The sequence below is a fragment of the Perna viridis genome, chromosome 6 (genome assembly GCF_037379345.1).
Source record: "Perna viridis isolate PV_CMFRI_1.1 ecotype Kerala chromosome 6, ASM3737934v1, whole genome shotgun sequence".
In the NCBI taxonomy this organism is placed as follows: Eukaryota; Metazoa; Mollusca; class Bivalvia; order Mytilida; family Mytilidae; genus Perna; species Perna viridis.
The window spans coordinates 10,191,249-10,214,939 of NC_142450.1; the positions used below are offsets into that span (position 1 = coordinate 10,191,249).

The window sequence follows — 23,691 nt, forward strand, 5'->3', positions numbered from 1 at the left end:
GGACATGGGCTTGTCAACTGAAACCAGTTTTTGACCTTGGAAGTTGTACATACATTATGACACACCCTCTGGTGTTGGTTAATATACATGTTAAGTATTTATTATGAAATCATAACGGTTCTCTAGATATAGAGTGGACATGAATTTGTTACTTACGGACGGAAAGACAGACAGACTGATCACTATAGGGCGACCTGTCTAAGGCGGGGCCCTAATTAAGGGAACAAGGATTCTAGCAGAAATCAAAAGAATGTAATCCAGGGACAGAAACCAGACATGGAATGAAGAAACAACACATGCACTACCATGAATAATCAAAGGCATAATAAAATTTAAGAAACAAGTAAAGCTTCAAATACTCTTTTCAATAAACTTGTATAAAATTTATTTTACAATGACATGATGGACAACAATAGTGAAGAAAATGAATGGATTACCACGGTCAATTCCAAATCTGATTACTTTATCAACATTATGAAGTAATGTTCTATGAACAGATTGCATCTTACAATGATATTGGAGCATAAGGTTTAAACATTTACTTGAACCTTAAATTGAGCTGCAACAATTACTTCCATTAATTTTACATAGACTTTCAACCAAGAGAACCATACAAAGAAATCAGTGTTAATCTGACATAAATCCTTCGCGTCCATTTCTATAGGACATTATAGAAATAATACAACAATAAGAAATCCTGTGGTAAATTTTGTTCCCCTTTATAATACAGTTCTCTATGTACAGCTTTCACAGATCATTGGACTTGTTGTATCAATGTGATGTTATCTCCCTTTAACATGATCCTTCCTGGAAAACAATATAAAACACAAATTTATAATGGATTCATAAACAGATTTTACAAACACAAGCGTTTATATCAATTATCGTTCACTGTAACTTGAATTCATAGTCCTACATCAAGTTTTAGGAAATGAACAATCGTAAATATGATCATGAAGAATTAATACTAGTTGTAACATCAGACTTGTTTATGACAATCTTACGGAGATAGATCTAAGGTAAGGGACACAACTTTTACAAAATCATTAGAACATTAGTATTCAGCATTTTACAAAAATCTTATGTAAGCATCAAAGTAACTAGGATTGATTTCATTCTGTTTCAAATGAAAGCTTGACAGGCTTTGGTGGAATTGAACATGATACAAACATATCTCAGATTTCAAGAGTTATGTCCCTTACCCTATGTCTACCACCTTACGGATAAATCATATTTTTGGCTGCATTTTATGAAAATTGTATTCACCGTCCATAGAGTATAATTTGTAGTCAAAATCTGTAGAAACTACAGAGAATCAGTAAAGGTCAATACCTCTGTAACACGTTAAAAATGATCCTTCATTCACTCAGGAAATTAACAAGCATAAATAGGACCATGAAAATTAAATATTAAAACTTTGATCCCAACTTTACCAGTAAGTAGATAATGAACAGTGTTTGTTATCTATTAAAAAAAAAAAAGATGATATATATTTTTTTATCTAAAAAATGTAAAACCTGAATCCTCAAGTTGCTTACCAAGTGTCTTTCTATTTTTTGTTTTCATATGTACTTCTTCAGCTTCATCTAATACTAGATTCATGTATTCATCAAAGCCCTAATAAAGTATGCATAAAATGTTAATATTACTACATTGGGAATTTCACAATGAATACTGTCAGAAACTTCGACTACTAGATAATGACTTTAGCATGCAATGTCTTCAACACAAATTGTTATGCACAAGGTTAAGAAGGAATTTAAAAAAAAAAACATAATGAAGAAGTCAATGTTTTCATTATTCATGTAATTTAGGTGCACAGCAGATGTAATACATAGAATTATTTCGCACGTTCAATTTTGTTCTTGTGGAAGTGGCACACTCATACACGTCTATATAAATACATTATTACATGTAGATTTAGTGAAGCGTCTTGTCACCTCTCCAGAACTTAATAAATTTGCTTTGTTAAGGCAAGTGTTTGCTATCTACAGGTTCAAAATCAACTAAAGGGCAACAAAAAATGTACTTTTTGATCCACAAGCATGACTACTAAAATTAATAGAATTTTTTGTTATTTAGTGACTGTTACACTAAACATATATTATATAAATGCACCATTATTAAGGTCAGTAGTAAATAAACCAAAAAAAACCAACATTATCTTTAAGTAAAATGAAACTGAAAAAAGCAATTTGCAAACCTTGTGAAAAAAGCCAGGGTCAATAGGAAGATACATGTATAATCTGTAGTTTTTATGAGTCAGAAAATTGTTTTATTATTGAAGATATCTTGTAAAAAAATAACTTACCACAATACAACCTTCTATTCTAAGATTAGTCTGTTCATATAACCACACTTGGATTCTTGATCTCTGTTAATACATGTACATACATCTTATTAAAATATCATAATTTATTCAAATGGTAGGCCAAAAAATATATGTTTATTTACTGTGTTGGACCGACCTGGATTTTTTGTTTTAAAATTTCTGGGAAAAAATTGTTTCCATACCTGAAATTTCTGAATTTTTATCATTTACGGTTCTAAGTTTCTTTTAATTCCGATCTGGTTGGACTAGTTGCTTAAAAGGTTTTTAGTGTACACTGCTTGATGGTTGAAGTTAAGACTATCAAGAGATGATATGTCAACTGAATTTTTACATGTACATATGTTTCCTAAAGCTGTGTCTTAGTGGTAAATAATAAAATGACTAGGATTCTTTTCCAAATAAAAAGCAGAAGTTAAGAATAGTCTTTAAAAAAAATCGCAGATGCAAATAATACTTACATTTTGTAAATATCTAAAAATCAAATTCTAAATATTGTTAAGGAATACAGTGTGAATATCATATACTGTAACTGAATTCTACTGGAAGTTACCATTTGCAAAAACAAAAATTGAAATTGATCAATAATATAAATCATAGAGTCAACAGTCATTGCTGTCTAAATTTCAGACAAGCCCATAACCTTAATCTGACAATTTTTTTTATAGGATACATAGGCTTGGGAGAAAAATTTCAGCGATTCTTACTAGCATTGGCTGGTGGGCTGGTCCCAATTTCCAATTTCTCACAGGACTCAAGCTACTTGAGAAAAACAAGGAGAAGTGACTTCTCTTTCAGAGAGACATTAGGAAGAATACTTACAAGCACACAATATAAGCAAGCATTTTCATATATTCATTTTCTTCTATTGAGATGAATGTTACTTTTTCTTTAAGCTACATATGTAAGTAACTAAATATTTTGGACAAAAAGAAATCTGCCTGCTGACTGAATGATTGACTATCATATATTCATGAAATTGAATTTCTAATCTATACCTTTACTCCTTACCAAATTCATTACAGCAAAATTAATATATGATTGAGCCAAGCAAAGCTTCTTGCATTGAATTGTCCTATTGATTTTGTTTTTTTTTAGCACAACAGGAATTTAAAATTTCAGGCAGTGGAATTTGTTGGAATTTTCATTTTGTTCTGTATTTTTTCCCTGATCCCACTTAATCCATAATGATTTCTTGTTCAACATATCCAGTCTCTTGATGTAAGTTGATCAAGAGTATCAATAATCAAGTTAAAAAAATATTACTGACAAATCAAGACTGAAACTTTATTGACATCTACGGTAGGCTGCAGCAGTCCATATGAACTCGTCTCAAGCTTAAGAAATGTTCCATCGAAATAGAGAATTAACTGTTCTGATATGAAACATGAAGATCAAAAGAAACACTACAGGTTTTCTACCGAATTATCAATTGAGACAAATTTAACTTAGTCTAAAGAACCAGCACAACAAATTTGCACGTTTCGTAACGAAATGTGAAAGGTAAAAATATGAATTATCGGAAGCTAAAGTGAAGAATGTTCACTCCGTATCCTGTCTTAAACGTTTGAAACAAAAAGCCGATTAAAATACTTGCTGGTAGCCAATAATTTGATAGATGTTGAAAATTTTTACAATCTATTTTCTCGAAAGGGCACCATTTTTGTTTGAATTGTTATCGGCAGAGATAACTCTGGTCAAATACTGCTAAATGACGGAGTACAGTTCCAATCATGGGCAATGCCTGAAAATCAGAAGGCGACATCACTTTGCTTTTGGTGTCGTTGGAGGGGGAAGTGAATGACTCCAAGGTGACTATTTTGCCCGAATCGCCCAGTAGCATGAGCCCTGTCTCAAGGAAAAATTATTAGAATTGAAATTATATCTTCAGCAATAAACATCCATGCAAGATAGTGATTCAGAAATTGAACTACTGTTTACATAATGCATTATACAGAAAATTCCATCTTTTTCCATGGAAAATTGTTTTTGAAGCATTTCAAAAAAAGTTCATCAAAACACTACTTTTTCCCTACACTGTCACTGGATACTTACAAATACCGATAAAAATTCTTAATTCAGGTTTTATTTATCACTGCCATAAACTTGTACACTTTCTATATACTTCATATTTTGACTGACATCCCTATCACTGGTCTGTGAAGACTAATCATGATACAAACGTATATTTTTTTTACGGATTCGAATACAACTATGATGCATTCACAATTTTGGCTAAATCGACAACTGAATTGCTTCCTAGTATGCAATCATTTCTACAAACGTACAAAAGACGCTTCCACCGATATACAACAAGAGATTTTTACAGGTAGAGAAATAGCCAAAACCTTGATACATTAGATTATCGTTAAAAGGATACGATAGGTTGCACCATAACCTTCTGAACTTTCTGTCCTCCTTTGTATGCCATCTTTTAGAGGCTTCCAAAAATATTTGCTATAAAGCACGTTGTGAAAATGGCGGCGAATAAATTCGTCTGGTACCCTTCAACCGGTGCAACAAAGTTCCCTTCCATGAGAAAATAGATAGAAACACAATAATTCGGGATCCAGTACAGATTTGACAAAATCATACAGACAGTTTCGTTAATTCAACATAAACATAATTGGACCAAAAACATAATCTTACAATCTTAGAAAAGATAACAATTTAACACTCCTAATCTGATAGTGTATATTATAAAGTACATAACACATAAAGGCTGGCATGGTTCACGAATTATTACAATAATCGGGTTTTAGATTTTTTAAAAAGTTTGACTTGTCTTCGCTGCACCCCTATTTTACAATTTAGAAATCCTTGATTAGGATTGCTGCATAAGTGTATCAGAGTTTAAATGAAATAAACCAATGAAAATGTCAAAAGAAAATTTTACAAATTATAATGCTTAGTATGGTAACACTTTAAAAAATCTAACATTTTTTAATCAAATCAGTATTTTGAGACGATTAAAAAAACATTCTCCAGTAAAAACTATGAAAGAAAAATACTAGTCTCAGGTACAAATTCCACTCGTCGTCTACATTTCAAAGTCTTAGACAACTTGACAAAATTCATTAAAACCCGAATGATGTAATACAATATTGTATGGTTAAAAAAAAACAATTTGACTTTTAAAACTTAAAATTCATTTTTTTTAAAATAAAATTAAAAAGGAAAAAAACTAAAGCATTCTTAATGTGCATTTCTTTTTCATGTACTTTTTTAAAATTTTATTTTACTGGTTTGTTAGTTTTTGTTGTTTTCTTAAAGTTATCGGAAAAAATACGTAGTCTATTTCTCCACGTTTTTTTTTAAATTTTCACCACAAATACACCAATCCTTTTCATCAGGGTTGATATATTTTTTGTGTATTATTCCCCCAAAGTTTTTTTTGTCATTTTCTTAGAAGAGAGTTTTGAAAAAATAAGTAGCAATTTGTAGGATGCAACTGTATTCAGTCAAAGACCTGTAATTAAATTAATTATAGGTCTCTGATTCCGTCAAGTCAAGGAATTATAAATTCAAATTCAAATTATTTATTGTTCAAACACATTTTCATTAAATGGTTTGTTTGTCTGTTGGGGTTAACGCCCGAGCAGCAATATTTCAGCTATATTCAGGCGATGAACATGAAGTGGATGATAAAATGAACATGAAATGATGATGAAATGAAAAATGGGATGGGACACAAGGATAATGGGGTCGAGAAATTTTGATTGCCACTAGAAATAGGGAGAAATAGGTAGGGTCAGGCAATTTAGCCTGCTGTGGTGGAGCCCTATGGTTCCTACTCCGGAAGAATACCACAGTAGGGTTTTTTGATGTGTGAGGAATGTGGCATCTTTCCCGACACGGTGCACCACTATGGTTTGCGGTCAAGTTTTCCGTATTATAGCCTGACAACTCCAGCATGTAACACGCCAGGGGTACCCCATTTTCATCTTCAATTTGATTTAATTGACATGATTTGCAAATGCGTTCATTAGATGGAATCGTCCTCTCTCTATTGAAAGAGAGTGGATACTAATGCGGTATTTGCAAATTATGGATCTGATTTGTATTTACATGTATCAACAAGATGGTTTTTTGTTAACCGTATAGATTTTATTACAAAACAGAAGTTTCTTATTATCTCTCAATGTACAGAGTTGATTTTGATTACTTTGATCAATGATTCTTTGCTTTATATGTTATACATTATGTTTAAGTAGATGTGGATCAATTAAAATGTAATTAAAACCAAGTTCTTTTATCCAATTGCATGGCAAGCCAAAGTGGACAAAAATCAATATTTTGTAATATTAGAAAATGAATTTTTAATATTACAAAATATTTTTTTAATATCAGAAAAGATTTTTTAATAAATTCATTTTCTAATATTAAAATTCGTTTTTAATATCAGAAATTCAATTGATGTTTTAATATTAAAAAAAAAATATTTTGTGATATTAAAAATCTAATTTTTTATATTGAAAAATCATTTTTAATATAAGAAAACACTTATTTTGTAATATTAGAAAACATACTTTTTAGTATTACAAAATCGTTTTTTAATATCAGAAAATATTTTTTAATATTAGAAATTCATTTTGTAATATTAAAAATTCATGATTTAGTGATATTACAAAACATCACACATTTTGTAATATTTACATATTGAATTTGTAATATTAGAAAATCACTCTGCAATATTGCAAAATCAGTCACATTTTTTAATATAAGTGATTTTATAATATTAAAAAATTGTAATTGAATACAACAAACCCATTTTCTAATATTAGAAAATCAATTTCTAATATTGAATTTTTAATATTAAAAAATGATTTTTTAATATCAAAAAAGTGTTTTGTGATATAAGAAATTTTATTTTTAAAATTAGAAAATTAATTTGTAATATTAAAAAATCATTTTTTAATATTAGAAAATACTCGTTTTTGTCCCCTTCGGCTTGTCATACAATTGTGAACTGTTGTTAAACATTGATTATTTTGTGGAATATTTTTTATATATTTCATTTACAAGGGTGTTATTGGAGTTAATAATGTGTTCCCAGAATTTAATAACTTGAACCATAATTTTGACTTTGAGAGGTTGTCTTTTTAGTTCTGCTAAGCATGCAGAATTTGTTGCCTTGCTATGAACACCAAGGATTTCTTTTATAAATTTTAAGTGAAGATGTTCAAATGGTTCGCTATTTTTGAAATTACAATTGGTTCCCCAAATTTCACAGCCATAAAGAATAATCGGGCTTATAAGCATTATAGTAAGTCCTTTGTCAAGTCTCATAAAATTTTCCACCGTTATGATAAGAATGAAATGCATAATTCTTGTGTTTATTTACCGACTTTTTTCCGATTTACTTGCCTTATCAAATCGAGTACTCCCTCTGTTCCGATCTTGGTTGAACCCGATCCGCTTCGACTCTTACACAATACCATATAAGGAAAAAGTATCAACTTCCGGTTTATCCACATGTGGGATATTTACAAATGAGTAAGAACTAATTTAAAGTTTGACAGAAGATCTCTTCAGTTCAGTTCTAAAATAATAGTTAGCCATGCAGGTAAGAATTTTAAGTTTCACCACAAACCACGTTATCTGAATGAAAGAGAGCCGTCGCATACAAAAGTGATATTCTACAAGATGTACTATAATTGTACGTTTTATTTTTAGATCCTGCTGCTTTAAATTAACTGAGATAGTCCGGTGTGATCCTTTCACTGACAATATACGAGTAACTCATATAGATGGTTCGGAATAAACTGGGTGTTAAAAATAATTCAATTTTATAAGTAATACAGCTTAACATATTCATAAGAAAAAAATCACAAAATACTGGAACAAATTTTTATACCAGTATTGTGAATGTAATCTGCTGTACTTTTTTTGTGGGGAGTGGATTATGCATAATCTCATATTGTTGATCTTAAGGAAAACATCTACATCTTGCATCATGGACAATTACACTCATTTTTTTTGTATTATTTGACTTGATTGGCACTGACATACTATGTTTGTGTATTATCGGGAGAGCATAATTTGACAGGCAAAATTGTACCTCTGCCGCCAAGGATTGAATCCTAGACAGCTTGGTGACAAGCCAGCGACAAACCTATTTGGTCGAGGAATTAATCTCTTTTAGAAGTCAATTTACTGGCAATTCAAATCTCACTACCTACTACAACACAGTTATACCATCCTGCCACAATTGTTTAAAGAAATAATTGTTAAACCTTTTATAATGAAAAAATATGGGGAATCATGGCGCATTGAAAAGTTAGGACTGATCATATTTTTAAAAATCATTTAAGCTTGTTCCATGTGTACAAATCTTCCACATGTTTAATAATCCCATACAACAATCCACCATTATCATTTCCTGTTAGTTTTAACTATTGTTTGTACATATACTTGCTTATCAAAACACTAAACACTGACAATTTTTCACTCAGTCCTGTTGCTTCTGTCAGTTCACAAACAAAAAATGGCTTAGTTGAATATGTTAGTCTAGTAAAAGCAGGGTCTATAATGTCCATTGTTTGAATTCCGTCCACATGATGTTCATGTACATAAAGTAACTTCTATCACTGAATTCAATAGTCTTTTTTCATACCGGTATTCCCGACTTTGGGTTTGTTTTTTTGAAGATTTTAAGCTAAGGGGTGTTACTTTCTACAAATGTAGATTAAAAAAAAGCCATGTATATGTACATGTGTTGATCATGATATTTTGGTTGAATCATATTCAGCGGTAAAATCTGAAACAAGGTGACATGAATAAATTAGACAGGTATTAAGTAAACACAGTACTCTGTAAAGATTGGATTCACTTAACAACTCTATACATTTGTACATTTATATGTACATTACAATACCATGTACATTTGAACCATTGCAACTTTTTTTGATACAATTTTAGAATGGTCTTTGGTCAGTTTTGTTTTATACAAGGAAAGAAATGTTTACCCACTCAGATGTTCAAATGTATGCCTGATTGAATGTTGTGAAGTGTGACTTCTTTTTTTCATAGTTCAAGATATTTTGTTTTCATTGAAATGAATACCTCTTTCAATGTACATGTACATATATTTCCTTAATTATGTTTCTAACAAGTAATTAATTCCACAATTAAGATCACACATTGAGTTTGTTTATTTACAGGATCCAAATGCCGACACAGAATGGAATGATGTATTGCGACAGAAAGGAATCCTCCCACCCAAAGAGGATAAAGAGATAACAGAAGATGATGTCATTAATATGGTTGAACAAACTATTGAAGCGAAATCAAAAGGTAAAATATTACTGTAGCTATTTTATATTTGTTGCTAAGTAATCCTGGGTATAGATACTTTTATTATCTCATGACTTTCAAATTTCCTTACTTGAATATGTATGGATAGGGAACGTTGAAAGTTAACTCAGAATTAAAGAAGTTTATAATCAAGTGTGTTGTTTTCCCTTCTCTATAGGAGCGTAAAATTAAGTACTCTGTTTTATTATCAATTTAAATCAAAATCTGAATAGATTTAGCAGTCGCCAGTGACTATATATTTGTAAAGCCTGTTAGAATCTGCAACTACTATACCTTACTCTTCTGCAGGAAAACAGTTCCCTTGGCACACCCTTAGGTCCTTTTACAGTTATTTCTAAAATTTTAAGTTAAATTCCATGTTATTAACACCTATAAACAAAATAAATAAACAACTTTTACCCAGAATGAGATATACTGTTAATTTTATTTGAATTTACAATGATCCAATTAGAAATAGTTGACCTTTAACCACTTATCAGTACCTAATGTTCATTTCTAATATTCATTCTGATAATAGGGCTGTACGTTTTCAAGGGACTTAAATGAAAGAGTTCAATGTTAACAGTTCACATCAACAGGTTGTGTTTTGGTACATTTGAAGTTGATTCCGGTTCTTTTCTTTTAGCTTATCCCCATTTTGCAATTTGATGATTATTTTAGGTTTTTAAAATTCAAACAACTGATATTAATTGATTCAGTACATGAGTACTTTGATTGTATTTCAATGTGCCATTGAAAACGCAGATTTTATATTTTCCTGACTTGGGCATCCAGTAACTGTTAAGAGATTCTATCCCATTAGTTACGCAGGGTTGTATGTATTGTAATGTCATTAAACTAGAAGGTTGTGCATATTCATGATCTACATGGATTTCATATCTAGATTATCTTTGACATTTCCTTGTAATATAATAAATCTTTCTTATTACACAAATATCTGGAAATATTTTGCTATTTTACAAAAATGGTGTGAATATTAATTTGTGTTTATAGGTAAAGCATTTGATGATATGACACTAGATGAATTAAATGAAAAAGAAGATGACATTGATGAGGAAGAAGAAAGGATATTTGAGGCCTATAGGTGAGGGATGGTGATAAAAATGAAGAAAAAATGATTAAATTAAGGATTAATAGGTTTTGTAAGGTGTCTCTACAGAGGAGGAGCTTGGTACTCTCCCACGTCTTTTTCGCCAGTAGAGTGCAGCAGTAAGTGTGAGAAAAAGGAATTTATCACTAGAGAGACAAGAACATTCTTATTTTAAGCTGTGCAAGATATCCTTATCTCACCAACAGTTTGAGACAGAACGTGCACTCATTACTGTAAAAAATTGGCACAATTAAATAAGTTTGTGATTACTGGTGATTGATTAATTTTTGCAGTTTGCTTATATCTCGATGTGACCCATATTTTACACTTGGTCATGATGTATCATTGGCCACATTTAAAAATGTAGGTCATTTCAGTTCAAACGTTGCGGGGAAAAAAATTCAAACGTTCAAAATTTAACATAAGATGTATAAGATATAAGATGGATAAGATATAATAGTTCTCTATCAAGGTGGATCCTCATTAGAGAACAATTTAATCTTCTTGTTACCTTTGTGAACAATGACTATGACATCTTTAAAATGTTGGTTTCGATAGGATATTAGACCCAATTAGACAGCAAGGCAGTGAATCTGTGTAAAATAATAATGAAAAAAAATTAAATTCTGTCCACTGATAAGCACAAATAAACCAAATTCAATATTTCTGGGATAAGAAAGTTTTATTTTCGGTCTGTCTTTGATCAATTACATGGAAAACCACTTCAAATTGACTTTTCAAATTCTATAATAGTCTTTTTCAAAAGTGATTTACAGGATTTTTAGAGTTGTCATTGAAAATGTATTGGTTAGAGATATAGTTTGTCGGGTTACCTTATCAGTTGAGGTGTGAAGTACTAATTCTTTGCTCATGGATAAATATGCTATGTATTTTTGTTTTGTTTTCTAGGCGTCAGAGAATGGCAGAAATGAAAGAAGCAAGTATGAAGGCAAAATTTGGTCAGGTTAAAGAAATCTCTAAAGCTGATTGGGTGACAGAGGTGAACCAAGCTGGAGAAGGCGTTTGGGTGGTAGTACATGTCTATAAAAATGAGTATGTTGATTTACAGAAGTATTAGGTCTTTTAAGTAATAAATGAATGAATGAACAACAAAATGAAACCTCATTGGCTAAAATAGTATACATATGAAAATACCAATATAATACATTGTATATCTATTGTAAATTTTGACACATGTTTCAAGTAGTAACCTCTCATCAGAAGGATAAGAAGCAAAGACATATAGAAAATGAAAATGTTTGTATTACAATCATCATTAAACCTGAAAAATGAGGAAAGAATAGGCTGACAGAAAGAAAATATGCAAATTTTAAAAGAAACTCAATGCCTTACAACACCACCTGCCTTGCCACGAAGTCTAGTACGCTAACCATTACACCACCAGTCATCCCCCCCCCCAAAAAAAAAATGATTGGTCAACATACAAGTACATTAACTTCCGTTAAGAGTCACTCCAAGGATATATGGATATCTAACAATCTGCCAGAAAGCATAGTTAGCTTTAAAATCCATCTCTGAACTAAGATGAAGTGTATCATGCTGTAAGATGATTAATAATGTTTGATGACCCTATACATTGTAAAACTGACTGTAACTGTTAATCTGTTTATTTTATTAATTTCAGTATTCCTTTGTGTAAGCTGTTAAATCAACACATTATGAACTTAGCAAGAAAATTTCCTGATGTTAAATTTTTAAGAAGTGTTTCATCGTTGTGCATTCCTAATTATCCTGACAAAAACTTGCCAACAATATTTGTGTATTATGAAGGAGACATGAAGAAACAATATATAGGGCCATTTGAATTTGGTGGAATGAATTTTACACAAGACGGTTTGTATTCGTTTTTATTGATTATGTTAACAGTTAGATTTTCCTAGTTACTTTTGCTTAATAAGGACAGCAACACACAGTGTTTTAAAACAACATTTGATTGTCTACAGAAATTGTACACAATATTGGCCTAAATTGCTCTAACTCATAGTCTATTTGGAATGTTAAAGTCCCATTACTCTTGTATGAACTTTTGGGGAAAAAACAACACTCAACTGAAAAAAAATTAAGAATTCCTGAATCTATTCTGAACCATGGACATGGTGTGGACAGGTGAATTATGGTTTAAATGTTTTATTTTATGGCAAATTTAAACAATATTTATACCATACTGATAGATGACACTAACTACCCTGCAATGTTATTGACATTCATGGCTTTCTATATATTCTTTTCACACCTAGTAAAATGATATTATACACAACACCCATGAAGGAATTGTACCATTAAGTCAAACCAAAAGTGCACTTATGTAAAAGATAAGCACTGTGCAAAACTATAGAATTTTCTATTTTTCAATAGTATAGTGATTTCAAATGCAACTTCTTTACAATATACTCACGTTTGTAAATGTATGTTTTAGAACTAGAATGGAGGTTATCAACATTAGGAGTATTAAAAACAGAGCTTGAGGAAGCTCCAAGGAAATCTGTTGATGATGTTATGGACAGAGCAATGAAACAAAACACTGTAGATGATAGTGATGATGATAACGATTGGTGATTAATGTGCAATATATTTATTCATTTGTAAATAATAAAGTTTTTATCATTTGTAACATTAGGACTTTGTTGTGAATTATTATTTCCATATGCCATCCATCCAGGGGTAGAAATTAATCTCAAATTTCAACCAGTCAGCAGGACCAGTACGCTTAACAATCTACTGATCCTGCAGAAATTGGATGTGAGAAAAGACATGATGAAAAGAATCATTTATTGCCACAAGTACATATCTGTTTAACAATCAATAAGATATTCAGGGTCTAAAAAACTAAAAGTATCAAGTTTATCTGTGTTCTCATCATTTACCATAAGGAGCCTGACTAGGTCTCCTTGCTGGTTGCCCTGAAACATTCTAGAGTTCAGCAGTACTAGTGGGGTCGAAATGCTGACCAGTGTTGATTTCGACCCCTGTGTCTGTCTCTTGCTCAATTGATTGAAGAACCCTGTATGTTTCACTTTGTTTCTTATCTCTTTTGTATCGTGCAACTAGTTATGAAAAGAGGGCTGCACCTTGCAGAGCATTTCATTATCAGTATTTATTCAATGGGGTTTTCAATATTTTATATTTGAGGTAAAGTAGATTAGATGCAATGAAATGTATATATGATTCACAAATTTTAAGTAGTAATTTGGAGTTCTTTTCCACAAGAATAAGTTTCAAACAAAATCTTTGTTGGCACAACACTGCTTATTTAGAATTCAAAATGCAGACATGCATTGGTATTTTATAAGATCCCACATCTTCATTTTAGGCCTTAAAATTGTTGTTCTTCTACTTCGCTGATATGAGATCTTACCCCAATGGTGCATCTGGTATATTCTTTTGTGTCAAGAAAGGTGACAGTAGGTTCAGTAGCCACGGGATGGTCTCTCTGAGGGGTACCTACTTTGTGTGATCTGTGCACACAAAAAATATTTACCAAATAATATTAAAAATTTATAAACATGTATATGCACATCCAATTATGGAAAAAATTGAAAAATAAGTTCCTACCAGTTTTAGCATGATGAACTTTGGCATTTTCATCACCATATTATTATGTTGTGGAAGATACTTTCTTTCGTGAAGCATGTAAACAAAAGGGATTTAGAAATTAATATTGAAACTGTATATTTGGAGACATGCATCTCCCTATTATGGAGAACTTGACATGTTTTCCTACATTTTTAGCATGATGACCTTTGCCATTTTTTCATCCCTTTACGTCGAGAAAAGTACCTACGTGGTATAGACTGTAACATACAAAATATTTATCACAGTGTTTATATACATATTGAAGATGTGCACCTTCTACAATGTTGATATACATATTGAAAATACTTCTGTACTGACCAATATATGTACGGATCTTGTTGAGTCCAGGCTGCTTATATATTTAGTTTCTGTGTATAATCTTCGAGGTTATTGGTGCTCTGAACAGTATTTTGTTTGTCTTCATGGTCTAGTCTTTGTCCTCAGATAATGGATATTCTGTCCTTGTTCTAATCATGGTCTCCTTGTTGTTACTATCTAACAAATATTCCACAGGAAGTAGGATTAATGGTTTACTAAAGTACAATCAAATTCTCTCAGAGTTCTGACAGAAGTACTGTCCATCCACAGGACTTGGTGATTTTTGTGATGAATCTTGTTGATTGCTGTATCCTTGTTGAAGGACATTGTATCATTATGTCATTTCTAACTAAAGTAAAATAAGATCTACACTTCAGGTTCCCTATATATCAAAAATACTAACTTCCAAACCTCAAAATCAATATAGGTTTTCCAAGGCACGAAATCATCTAACTATGCAGGTTATAATGAAAGGCAAACACTAAAATGCTAATGATGAAACCAGTTTGCTTGGGCTAGTAGATTCTCATCCCCTCCTGTATATTCACAAAATAAAAAAAAATTGGGGGCGGGAATTTCAAAATCAGAATTTTTTTCACTTAAGTTTCTAATATTGAGATACTATAATCTACAAATCTTTAATTTCTTGGTAACTCAATGTTTCGTCTCTGAAATTAGTTTCGGCAAGCTCTGGCATAACATATGAGTTCTGATATGAAAACCATATGTAGGTGGTGAAGGGATGTTGCCACAGATGAAAGTTGACGATACTGAATGAGAAGTCATTGTGATTGTTGTATAATCTGGTAATGACTTTTCCCTTTCTATCAACCTCTAAGAGTAGGTCAAGATATGAGGTTGACTTCATAGTGTCTGTAGTGTCCAAGTTCTTGTGGGTAGATGTTAAGCATAAAATCCCTGAATCTAGGATTTTTTAAAAACAAAATGTCATTCATCTACATAGCAGAAACCGTGACTAAATGATGTTCCTCCCAATCAACTATGGGGTATTAATGTTTAACAATTGTAGAAAATTTAGTGGCGGGGGCATCTATGTCTAAGGTCAAGTAAACTTAAATGGTATATTCTCATCCAACCTTCACAAAAATGTGGAGTGGGTGGGAGGATTTCAGTTTTTATATCTTACCAGATATTCGCTAGCCTAATTTTAGCTATTTGAAATACAGATATATTCAAAATTCATAGCCACGTCTCTACTTGAATCTTCCTTAATTTAAGAAGGTAGACCTGGGGTAAGGGACATAACTTGATATCAGTGATATGTTTGTATCATATTCAATTTCACCAAAGCCTCTCAAGCTTTTGTTTGGAGCAGAATAAAATCAATCCAAGTTAATTAGATGCCTACTTTATATGGATGTAAAATGCTGCATACAAACGTTCCAACGATTTTTAAGAGTTGTATCCCTTTCCCTAGGTCTACCTCCTTAGGAGAAGTTAGTTTCCACCATTAAAACATAAAAAGATAACAAGCAGGTTTTCAAACAGTTTATATTGCATTTTGTATAAAAAAATCTTTTAACAAAATTCATAAAAATACTATCTGCATAAATTTTTATCACAGTTTTAAGGCATTGGACGGCTACAATGATATTGCATAAAATTAAACATATACCCTAACCAATAAAACAAGAACAAATTTATAATATATATGTATAAAATATAAAACTATATGAGAGAAATAAGGAATATAACTTAAAAAAAAAATTAAATCTCTTTAAACATGACAAGTTTTAACAATAATTTGGTAATGCTAAGTGATTGGGAAAACTTGTACTAAAATTTACAGAAGCATATTAAATGACAATGAAACGAAATTAATCCACAAAAGATTTCAATTTAAAAAAAAAATTAAACAAAATGGGTCATACATTTTTCAAGGATTTTATCAAGTAAACTAAAAAAATCCTTGTGTTTTATTAAAAGACATTAATAAAGGGTAATGTTCTATATTTTGATATCAATATTCATTTCTCATTATCTGCAAAAACAAAAAAATTAGACACTTTAAGCAATGCATTGTTCTATTTTACCAGCTGCATGAGTATCATGTTTTGAAAGTTAAAAAAAGTTGAATGTTGCCTAATTCATAATATTTAATACATGCATATGAAAGAAGAAAATGTTGTTTTATTAACCAAACATTGAAGTGTCCCTTTAAAGAAAACAAACATTATAATGCAACATCTTTTAAAACATTGAATTTCATTGGATAATATCTACATCTTTACAGTAACAATATGAAAACACTATTTCAAAGAGATTTCATTGTCATTTCCATGGATTGAATGGTCATTTGCATTAGAGTGGAGATACCTGTATTGCTTTAAGATTTTTCATTGTCCACCTTAATGAACAGCCATCAAATCCACAATGGGTACAACCAAATTCTCATTTAACTCCTCACTGCAACCACAGCAATTCTTGTGAGAAAAGAAAATATTCCTTTCACATCTCTCAATAAAGTTAAAGAAAACAATGCATTTCGCTTGTTAAAATAATAACAAACCTATAGTGCAACCCAAAATTCATTGTCAGAAAATTTATTATGCTTAAAATTGCACAACTCCTGATGTAATATTGACATTGAAATGAAACAATGCAGCTTGATTCCTTTATACATCTGAAAACACACATGAAGCTATTTTAAGATTTTTTCTCTATGATAGGCGTAACAAATAATGATGTACTTGCTTGTTTGACATGGTTACATCATATAAAATATCTTCTACAGATGTTTTCAAAATTTTTTTATGCACACAAGTGCATAATTTAACAATAAGCATAGTACAATTTGAACCAACATTTTCATACAATTTTCCAGCATGTTGGGTTTTGACAGTCTATCTATCAGCTTTCATTCTCTTTTCTCTCAGTTTCGCTTCCCTTTTTTTCCTTTCGACTTCCCCAATTGGCCTGCAAAGAGACAAGAGAGAGTTAAGGAGGTAGACCTAGGGTAAGGGACTCAACTCTTCCAAATTATTTGAACGTTTGTATTCAGCATTTTACGTCAATCTCATGCAAGCATCAATGTAACTTGGAGTGATTTCATTCTGTTTCGAATGAAAGCTTGATAGGCTTTCGTGACATTGAATAAAATACAAACATATCACTGATTCCATGAGTTATGTCCCTTACCCTGGGTCTACCTTCTTAAATCTTAAATCCAGTGAAATATTCAATATAGTTCATTATAGTTTCATTATTGTGGCACTAAGACCAGTAACCTGAAAACACAGCAGTTCCAAATATATTCCTTAAAGAATTATATAGTAAAATCTGTCCAAACCAGACGCATTTTGAAGTCTTCTTATATCAGATTAACGAGGTAGTCCTAAGGTAACGGACACAACTCTTTCAAGTCATTGGAACGTTTGTATTCAGGCTCTTAATATCAATTTCATGTAAGCATCAAAGTAATTTGGATTGATTTCATTCTGTTTCAAATGAAAGCTTGAAAGGCTTGGGTGAAATTGAATATGATATCAACATATCACTGATTTCAAGAGTTATGCCCCTTACCCCAGGTCTACCTACTTAAATGTAAATGAAACCTGGGTAAAGTAACACCTGTCCAAACAGTACAAAAAGAGCTCTGCTTTGACAGTTTTTACTGTACAATTTGGCCAACATTTGGGGATTCAAGCCTGCATCAAAGTAGACTGATTGGAGAACCCTTCGGATAAACTTATGGCTGTAATATATGTATTTGTACCAAATTGTGTATGCCTTTGTCTTCAAACAATAATAACACTGTTAATTTAATTTATTTAATTTTTTTTATTAGTGTATGAAATTTAATGTATTGCATATAATGTGTTTTTGCATTGCAAGTTCAGAAAAAAATTGCAGAAATTGGGTTTATATTTGCAGTATCACAAACTTTCACTCACTATGATGCAGGTTCTTTTTCTGCTGTAGTGCAATGTAAAATAGATTGGAATAAATAACACTAACAGAATTAAAAAAAAATGTGGAAAAAGCTATGAAATATCTACATACAGCATCACATCACATAAAAGAAACTAGAAGCCCTGTTTATCACAGGAGCCCCGCCTCGTTTGTTAGTAGTGATTTTTTTTTTATAGTAAATCAAATGTGTCTGTAAGACACTAATGATGCCCCCGCTCGCTAGATTTGCCAAATTAGGAACATGTTTATTTTTTGTATGAAGACATGGTTTGCAGATTCAGAACTCCATCCAAGTCTTGTGTTACTCATGGTCTGGGGATCAATTTGAGGATCAGAAATTCCTAAACATATGCATATCTACATATTGTATCCTGGCCACATAGTGTCATAAAATTCTGTTTGGTAGTGTCAGACTAGTTGTGATGAGAAATGAGACTGATGGACGTATTAATGGACACATAAAAAATGTTAATAACCCCATAACAAATCCCTAACTTTGCTACTTGGGATATATTTCGGACAAAAAATAACAAAGTCTAACTATCACGCAGTTCTGTAATATTTCATGAAAATCAAGATCCTATGACCTTGCACACCATCATTATGTGTAGAAACATCCTGCAAAAAATATTTTAGATGAAGAGATAGCCATACAAGCCATATTGCCCTATTTCTGATTAAAATTTCTAAGTCTAACTTTCACCAATTTCCGTAATATTTCATGAAAAATCAAGATCCTATGACCTTGCACACCATCATTATGTGTAGAAACATCCTGCAAAAAATATTTTAGATGTAGTTCAAAAACTACAGAAAGAGATAGCCATACAAGCCATATAGCCCTATTTTTGGCGAAAATAAGTAAGTCTAACTTTCACCAATTCGCGTAATATTTCATGAAAATCAAAATACTTTGACCCTGCACACCTTCATCATGTGTTGAAATATTCTGTAAATTATTTTAGATGTAGTTCAAAAACTGCACGAGGAGATAGCCGGACAAGCCATATAGTTAGTTACATTTCTGAGTAAAATGACTAAGTGTAACTATCACCAATTTCCATAATATATTTCCATAAAAAAAAACAAGTTAAGATGGTAAACACATAGAAAGAGAAAAAATGCAAATGAAATAGCAATACATTAGTACTGTTTATTTCTTTTTGAAATGCTAACTAGTAAGTGAGGGTGGACAAGATAGATAACACAAAAATCTAGCAAGTAGCAGAATATGGTATATACAGTACAAATTTATGTTCACATTTGTGTGTAGATTTTTAATGTACACATTCTGTTTCTTTAAATGTTTAGTTTTGCACGAGAATAAAGATGTTATATTATCTGACTATGCACATGCATCTTCATAAAGCAATTAATTTCTGTAAAAGATTTCACTTCACAATTTTATATAGTTTTCAGACAAAAGTTTTTGGTGGATGGGCAGACAGATCAATTAAAAAAACTATATGGCACCTGCAACGGTGATATGTATGGTAAAATATATACATGTACTGTAACAGTATTCATTTTCTAGTTAATAAGTTTCATGGATATTGTCCAGTGTACATATTCAGGGGTATCAATTTTCATAATATCAAAAAACTATAAGCGTTATATAAAGGTAAAAATCATTGATATTATTTTATGTGGTTTTCTGTCCAGTGTGAAATAAGTGAAAATTAGAACACAGTGAAAATTAATATGTTTACAGTTCATAATATTAGGAAAGAAACAAAACTGACAAACGTTAAGATAGCTAAAGAGGTAAAGTGTAAAAATATAGTAAGGTAACATATGTAGGAGAAAAGAAGAAAGAATAGAATATGTCTGGATGTAAAGAAAAGGTGTAAGACGGGAGGAAACAATAATACTATCAGCATAAAATATTAGGAAATAAAAAATCCAACTAGTGTTAGGAAGAAAGGGTAATTATTACGAAGAGGGCAAGTGAAAGACAAACCTTTTTTATCATCATCTTTAGCCATAGGCCTAAAATGAATTAATTAATCATACATTCAGAATTCTCTATACAATAAATAATTTGTTATCACAGTGATGTCTCGCCTGTTCCAAATTGTCAATACAATGGTGTGTTTGTTAAATATTATTTTTGTGTTGCTTTCATATTTTGTATAATAATATGAAATTACAAAATTGTGATGCAATGATGGTAATGCAAATATCATTGACCTAGCATAAGGTGTTCATGTTTAAATGAACTTGTCAGAACACTTAACGTTAAGTTTGTGACCACACTTGGAAAAGCAAAACCTAAGTCTCACCTATTTAAGGTTTTCTCAAAATTTTCTCTCTTTGTGAATTTGCAGTACAAAATGGTAAGACGATTATATTTGCTTGCATGAAATGGGATGTGTTTTCTAAAGTGAAATCTCTTGAAAAGGACCTTTGGTAAATAATTTATCTCCATAACCTGAATACTTCAACAAATCTCAGGGCTGCCAAGTTTTCGAGACACAAAAAAGAGAGATTTGGTAAAGTCTGAAAGATCAAAGAAAAAAAATTGATCAAAGGAAAATTCCATCAAATCAGCTTCAAAATGCACGCGTCTCATATCAAATGTGTGAGAGTTGGCAGTTTTGCATTCTCTTACGAGAGTAAACCTACAGTCATTTCCAGACATTACCTGAGGTATGTTTCCCATGGCCAATCCACAAAGTATGAGAAGACCCATGACCTGGTAATTCCTTGACTATGTCTCATCTTATTCAGGTTTGATTTTGCCTCTAAGTTGACCTCCCGTCGTTTGATTGCCTGTTCTTTCTTCATCTCCATTTCCTGTCTCATTTTATCCCTAACATCTTCTTCCAGTTTCTGAAGCTGTAACATTATGAAGATTGTGTTAATTCGCAGTTGGTAAAAAATAATTTGTCAATACCAATTTTTATTGAATGACAATTAAAATTAAAAAGACTGATATAATGTGAAAGTACTTTAATTTGTGCATACCAATTTTCGTGGATCAGGGAAGAAACCTATGTTTGTGGATTCCTGAATTTGTGGTTTGAATGCTTTCAGTGTACACATCAATGGGAATCTCTTATTCATTGGGAATCAAATTTTGTGGTTTGGTCTACCCACAAAAACCACGAAAATCGGTACCCCACAAACAATAGTACGTTCACAGTACAGCAGGTATTTTTTAAAAATAAAAAGTGTGATTTTTCTTAACTCATCAGTCTTTTGAGTTCAAATATAGTTACTTTTATGATATTTTTTACAAGCTAAATCCTAACCTCCTGCATCCTAGCTCTCTCCTCTGCCATTTTTCTCATTTCTTCCTGTTGTATCCTATCTAATTCTTCCTTTTGTCTCTGTTCCTCAAGAGCCTGCAGTTCTCTACATAAAAGAGAATGGATGTTATAAAGTGTGTAGAATACTTTTCAAGACCTAATGCAGCGCAAAAATGAACACTATTGGTGAAACAGGACATACATTCTTAAAATAAAAGATATCACATAGTTCAAAAGTAATTTGATTACAGGTAGTATTCTTATTTTGTATCAAACCTTCCCACAAAACTTCACATTTTATATATGGGTAGATGTTTCCAAACATTCTACAGAAAATACAGACGAAATTCACCACTTTCAGAAGTTTTCAATAGTTTACTGTTCAGTGTCATCAAATCTTTTATATTATTTTAAATCCTCGAAGTATTATTCTAGCTACAAGCATTTTATCATTTATCATCTGTAAAACCTTCTTACGTAATTCCCCAATATATACCAGTACTTAAAATAAAGCTACTGTAAACACACTTTGTATTATTCAAGGAAGTAGTCCTAGGGTAAGGGACATAACTCATGAAATCAGTGATATGTTTGTATCATATTCAATTTCACCAAAGCCTCTCAAGCTTTTGTTTGAAGCAGAATAAAATGAATCCAAAGTTAATTTGATGCTTACATAAGACTGATGTAAAATGCTGAATACAAACGTTCCAATGATTTTTAAGGGTTGTGTCCCTTACCCTAGGTTTACCTCCTTGAGCAAAATCAAAATCAAAATAAGCACGACCTGAAAAGTGTATCACAACTTAATAAAGCATTTAAGTACTTCTCCGTCTAAGAATCTGGCAAAATGTGTATAAGGTGTGGCACATGAAGAAAAAATACACAGAAATTTTATTGCATTATCCAAGTATTTATACCACAAAACATCAAGAAATTACGGTCAAAGTATTTGTAAAGTTTACTTTTTTAAGAAATTGATAGGTAAAATTTAGTTGAAATGTACTATGGAAAAATGGCAAGAAAATTTTCGTGAACTTTTTCCTTAAATAAGCAGATAAAAAATATCTACGTAACCAATGATTCAGGATAAAATTAAATAACTTTTCAATTGTTTTCTAGATGTATTTGAATATGTTGGAGGCAAAAAAGACCAAATTGAGGAAAATGATGTGCCACTCATTGCCTAATTCTTACATAAAATGGTACTTAAGTACCAGTCCAAATGAAATTCAGACACAACCTATGTATGGCAGACATGATTTGAGGTGTAGAAAAACCCTTCAAACAATGTTTTTTTTTCTTAAGATGCTGTTTTTACGAAACATAAGTCGGTCTCAATATTTTATACTTTTACATAATAGTAATCATTTCTGTATTCAGATCTGTAATTTTGAGAAAACCATATATTATTCTCCCACTAAAATCAACCAAATCAAACCAAAGCAAGAATGACAACTCTTACAAGGTGCCAATTTCATACCTATATAATTTTTACCTCAATAGTCCAACAACTATATGAGAAACTAAGACTGGTTATGTGGTCTGTAATAGTCCTTGAATTAGAAATGAAAGTGAATTCCATGGGTTTTTGACATGCATGAATCACCTCATGTCTGATTTTTATAAAGACTGATACTTAACAGGATATTATTACCTCAAAGCTAATCCATTAACTAGCCTTACCTCTTCTTCCTGTTCTCTTCCAACAAAGCCTCTTTCTGAGCAGCTATAGTCTCCTGTTGTATCCTCAGAGCATCTTGCTCCTCCTGAATCCTCCTCAGTTGATCTTGTTCAATCTACATATGAATAAATAATACTTGAAAATAATCAGAAAAAGAGATAGCATGCTCACAACA

At 31.3% G+C, this 23,691-nt stretch overlaps 3 protein-coding genes across 13 annotated transcripts in view; 1 reads left to right on the forward strand and 2 right to left on the reverse strand.

Moving 5' to 3' along the window:
- Nucleotides 1-344: 344 nt before the first annotated feature.
- Nucleotides 345-4,858, reverse strand: LOC148613593 (small nuclear ribonucleoprotein E). The gene is made up of 5 exons (XM_088587024.1): nucleotides 4,710-4,858; nucleotides 2,791-2,817; nucleotides 2,312-2,374; nucleotides 1,539-1,617; nucleotides 345-807 (listed from the first exon to the last, which is right to left on the reverse strand). The coding sequence occupies exons 1-5, from the start codon at nucleotides 4,758-4,760 to the stop codon at nucleotides 755-757; spliced, it is 273 nt and encodes a 90-aa protein (XP_088443150.1). The 5' UTR covers nucleotides 4,761-4,858; the 3' UTR covers nucleotides 345-754.
- A 2,895-nt stretch (nucleotides 4,859-7,753) lies between these two features.
- On the forward strand, nucleotides 7,754-13,373 carry LOC148613594 (phosducin-like protein 3). Its single transcript, XM_088587023.1, has 6 exons — nucleotides 7,754-7,895; nucleotides 9,493-9,625; nucleotides 10,640-10,730; nucleotides 11,646-11,789; nucleotides 12,382-12,590; nucleotides 13,174-13,373. Exons 1-6 carry the CDS (start codon nucleotides 7,890-7,892, stop codon nucleotides 13,311-13,313), a joined length of 723 nt encoding a protein of 240 aa, XP_088443149.1. The 5' UTR covers nucleotides 7,754-7,889; the 3' UTR covers nucleotides 13,314-13,373.
- A 2,760-nt stretch (nucleotides 13,374-16,133) lies between these two features.
- LOC148613595 (uncharacterized) overlaps nucleotides 16,134-23,691 on the reverse strand; it is a 36,678-nt gene continuing 29,120 nt past the window's right edge. For 3 of the 11 annotated variants that reach the window (XM_088587027.1, XM_088587030.1, XM_088587031.1), the window contains 5 exons: nucleotides 23,519-23,631; nucleotides 21,836-21,938; nucleotides 21,226-21,419; nucleotides 20,542-20,570; nucleotides 16,136-17,585 (listed from right to left, as the gene is read on the reverse strand). In XM_088587027.1, the coding sequence (XP_088443153.1) occupies nucleotides 17,542-17,585; nucleotides 20,542-20,570; nucleotides 21,226-21,419; nucleotides 21,836-21,938; nucleotides 23,519-23,631 (483 nt within the window). In that variant the 3' untranslated portion in view covers nucleotides 16,136-17,541. Of the gene's footprint in view, nucleotides 17,586-20,541; nucleotides 20,571-21,225; nucleotides 21,420-21,835; nucleotides 21,939-23,518; nucleotides 23,632-23,691 lie in introns of all 11 variants that reach the window. The other 8 variants (XM_088587032.1, XM_088587033.1, XM_088587026.1 and 5 more) reach the window with 6 other exon arrangements.

Excerpts from the sequence above, each read along its gene's own strand:
- LOC148613593 (XM_088587024.1), bottom strand. The coding sequence starts at position 4,760 with ATGGCATACAAAGGAGGACAGAAAGTTCAGAAGGTTATGGTGCAACCT. Across the intron at positions 1,618-2,311 it reads GAATAGAAGGTTGTATTGTG|GGCTTTGATGAATACATGAA; the intron begins GTAAGTTATTTT and ends ATACTTTATTAG. Across the intron at positions 808-1,538 it reads AAAAAATAGAAAGACACTTG|GAAGGATCATGTTAAAGGGA; the intron begins GTAAGCAACTTG and ends ATTGTTTTCCAG.
- LOC148613594 (XM_088587023.1), top strand. Across the intron at positions 10,731-11,645 it reads AGGATATTTGAGGCCTATAG|GCGTCAGAGAATGGCAGAAA; the intron begins GTGAGGGATGGT and ends TTTGTTTTCTAG. Across the intron at positions 12,591-13,173 it reads AATGAATTTTACACAAGACG|AACTAGAATGGAGGTTATCA; the intron begins GTTTGTATTCGT and ends TGTATGTTTTAG.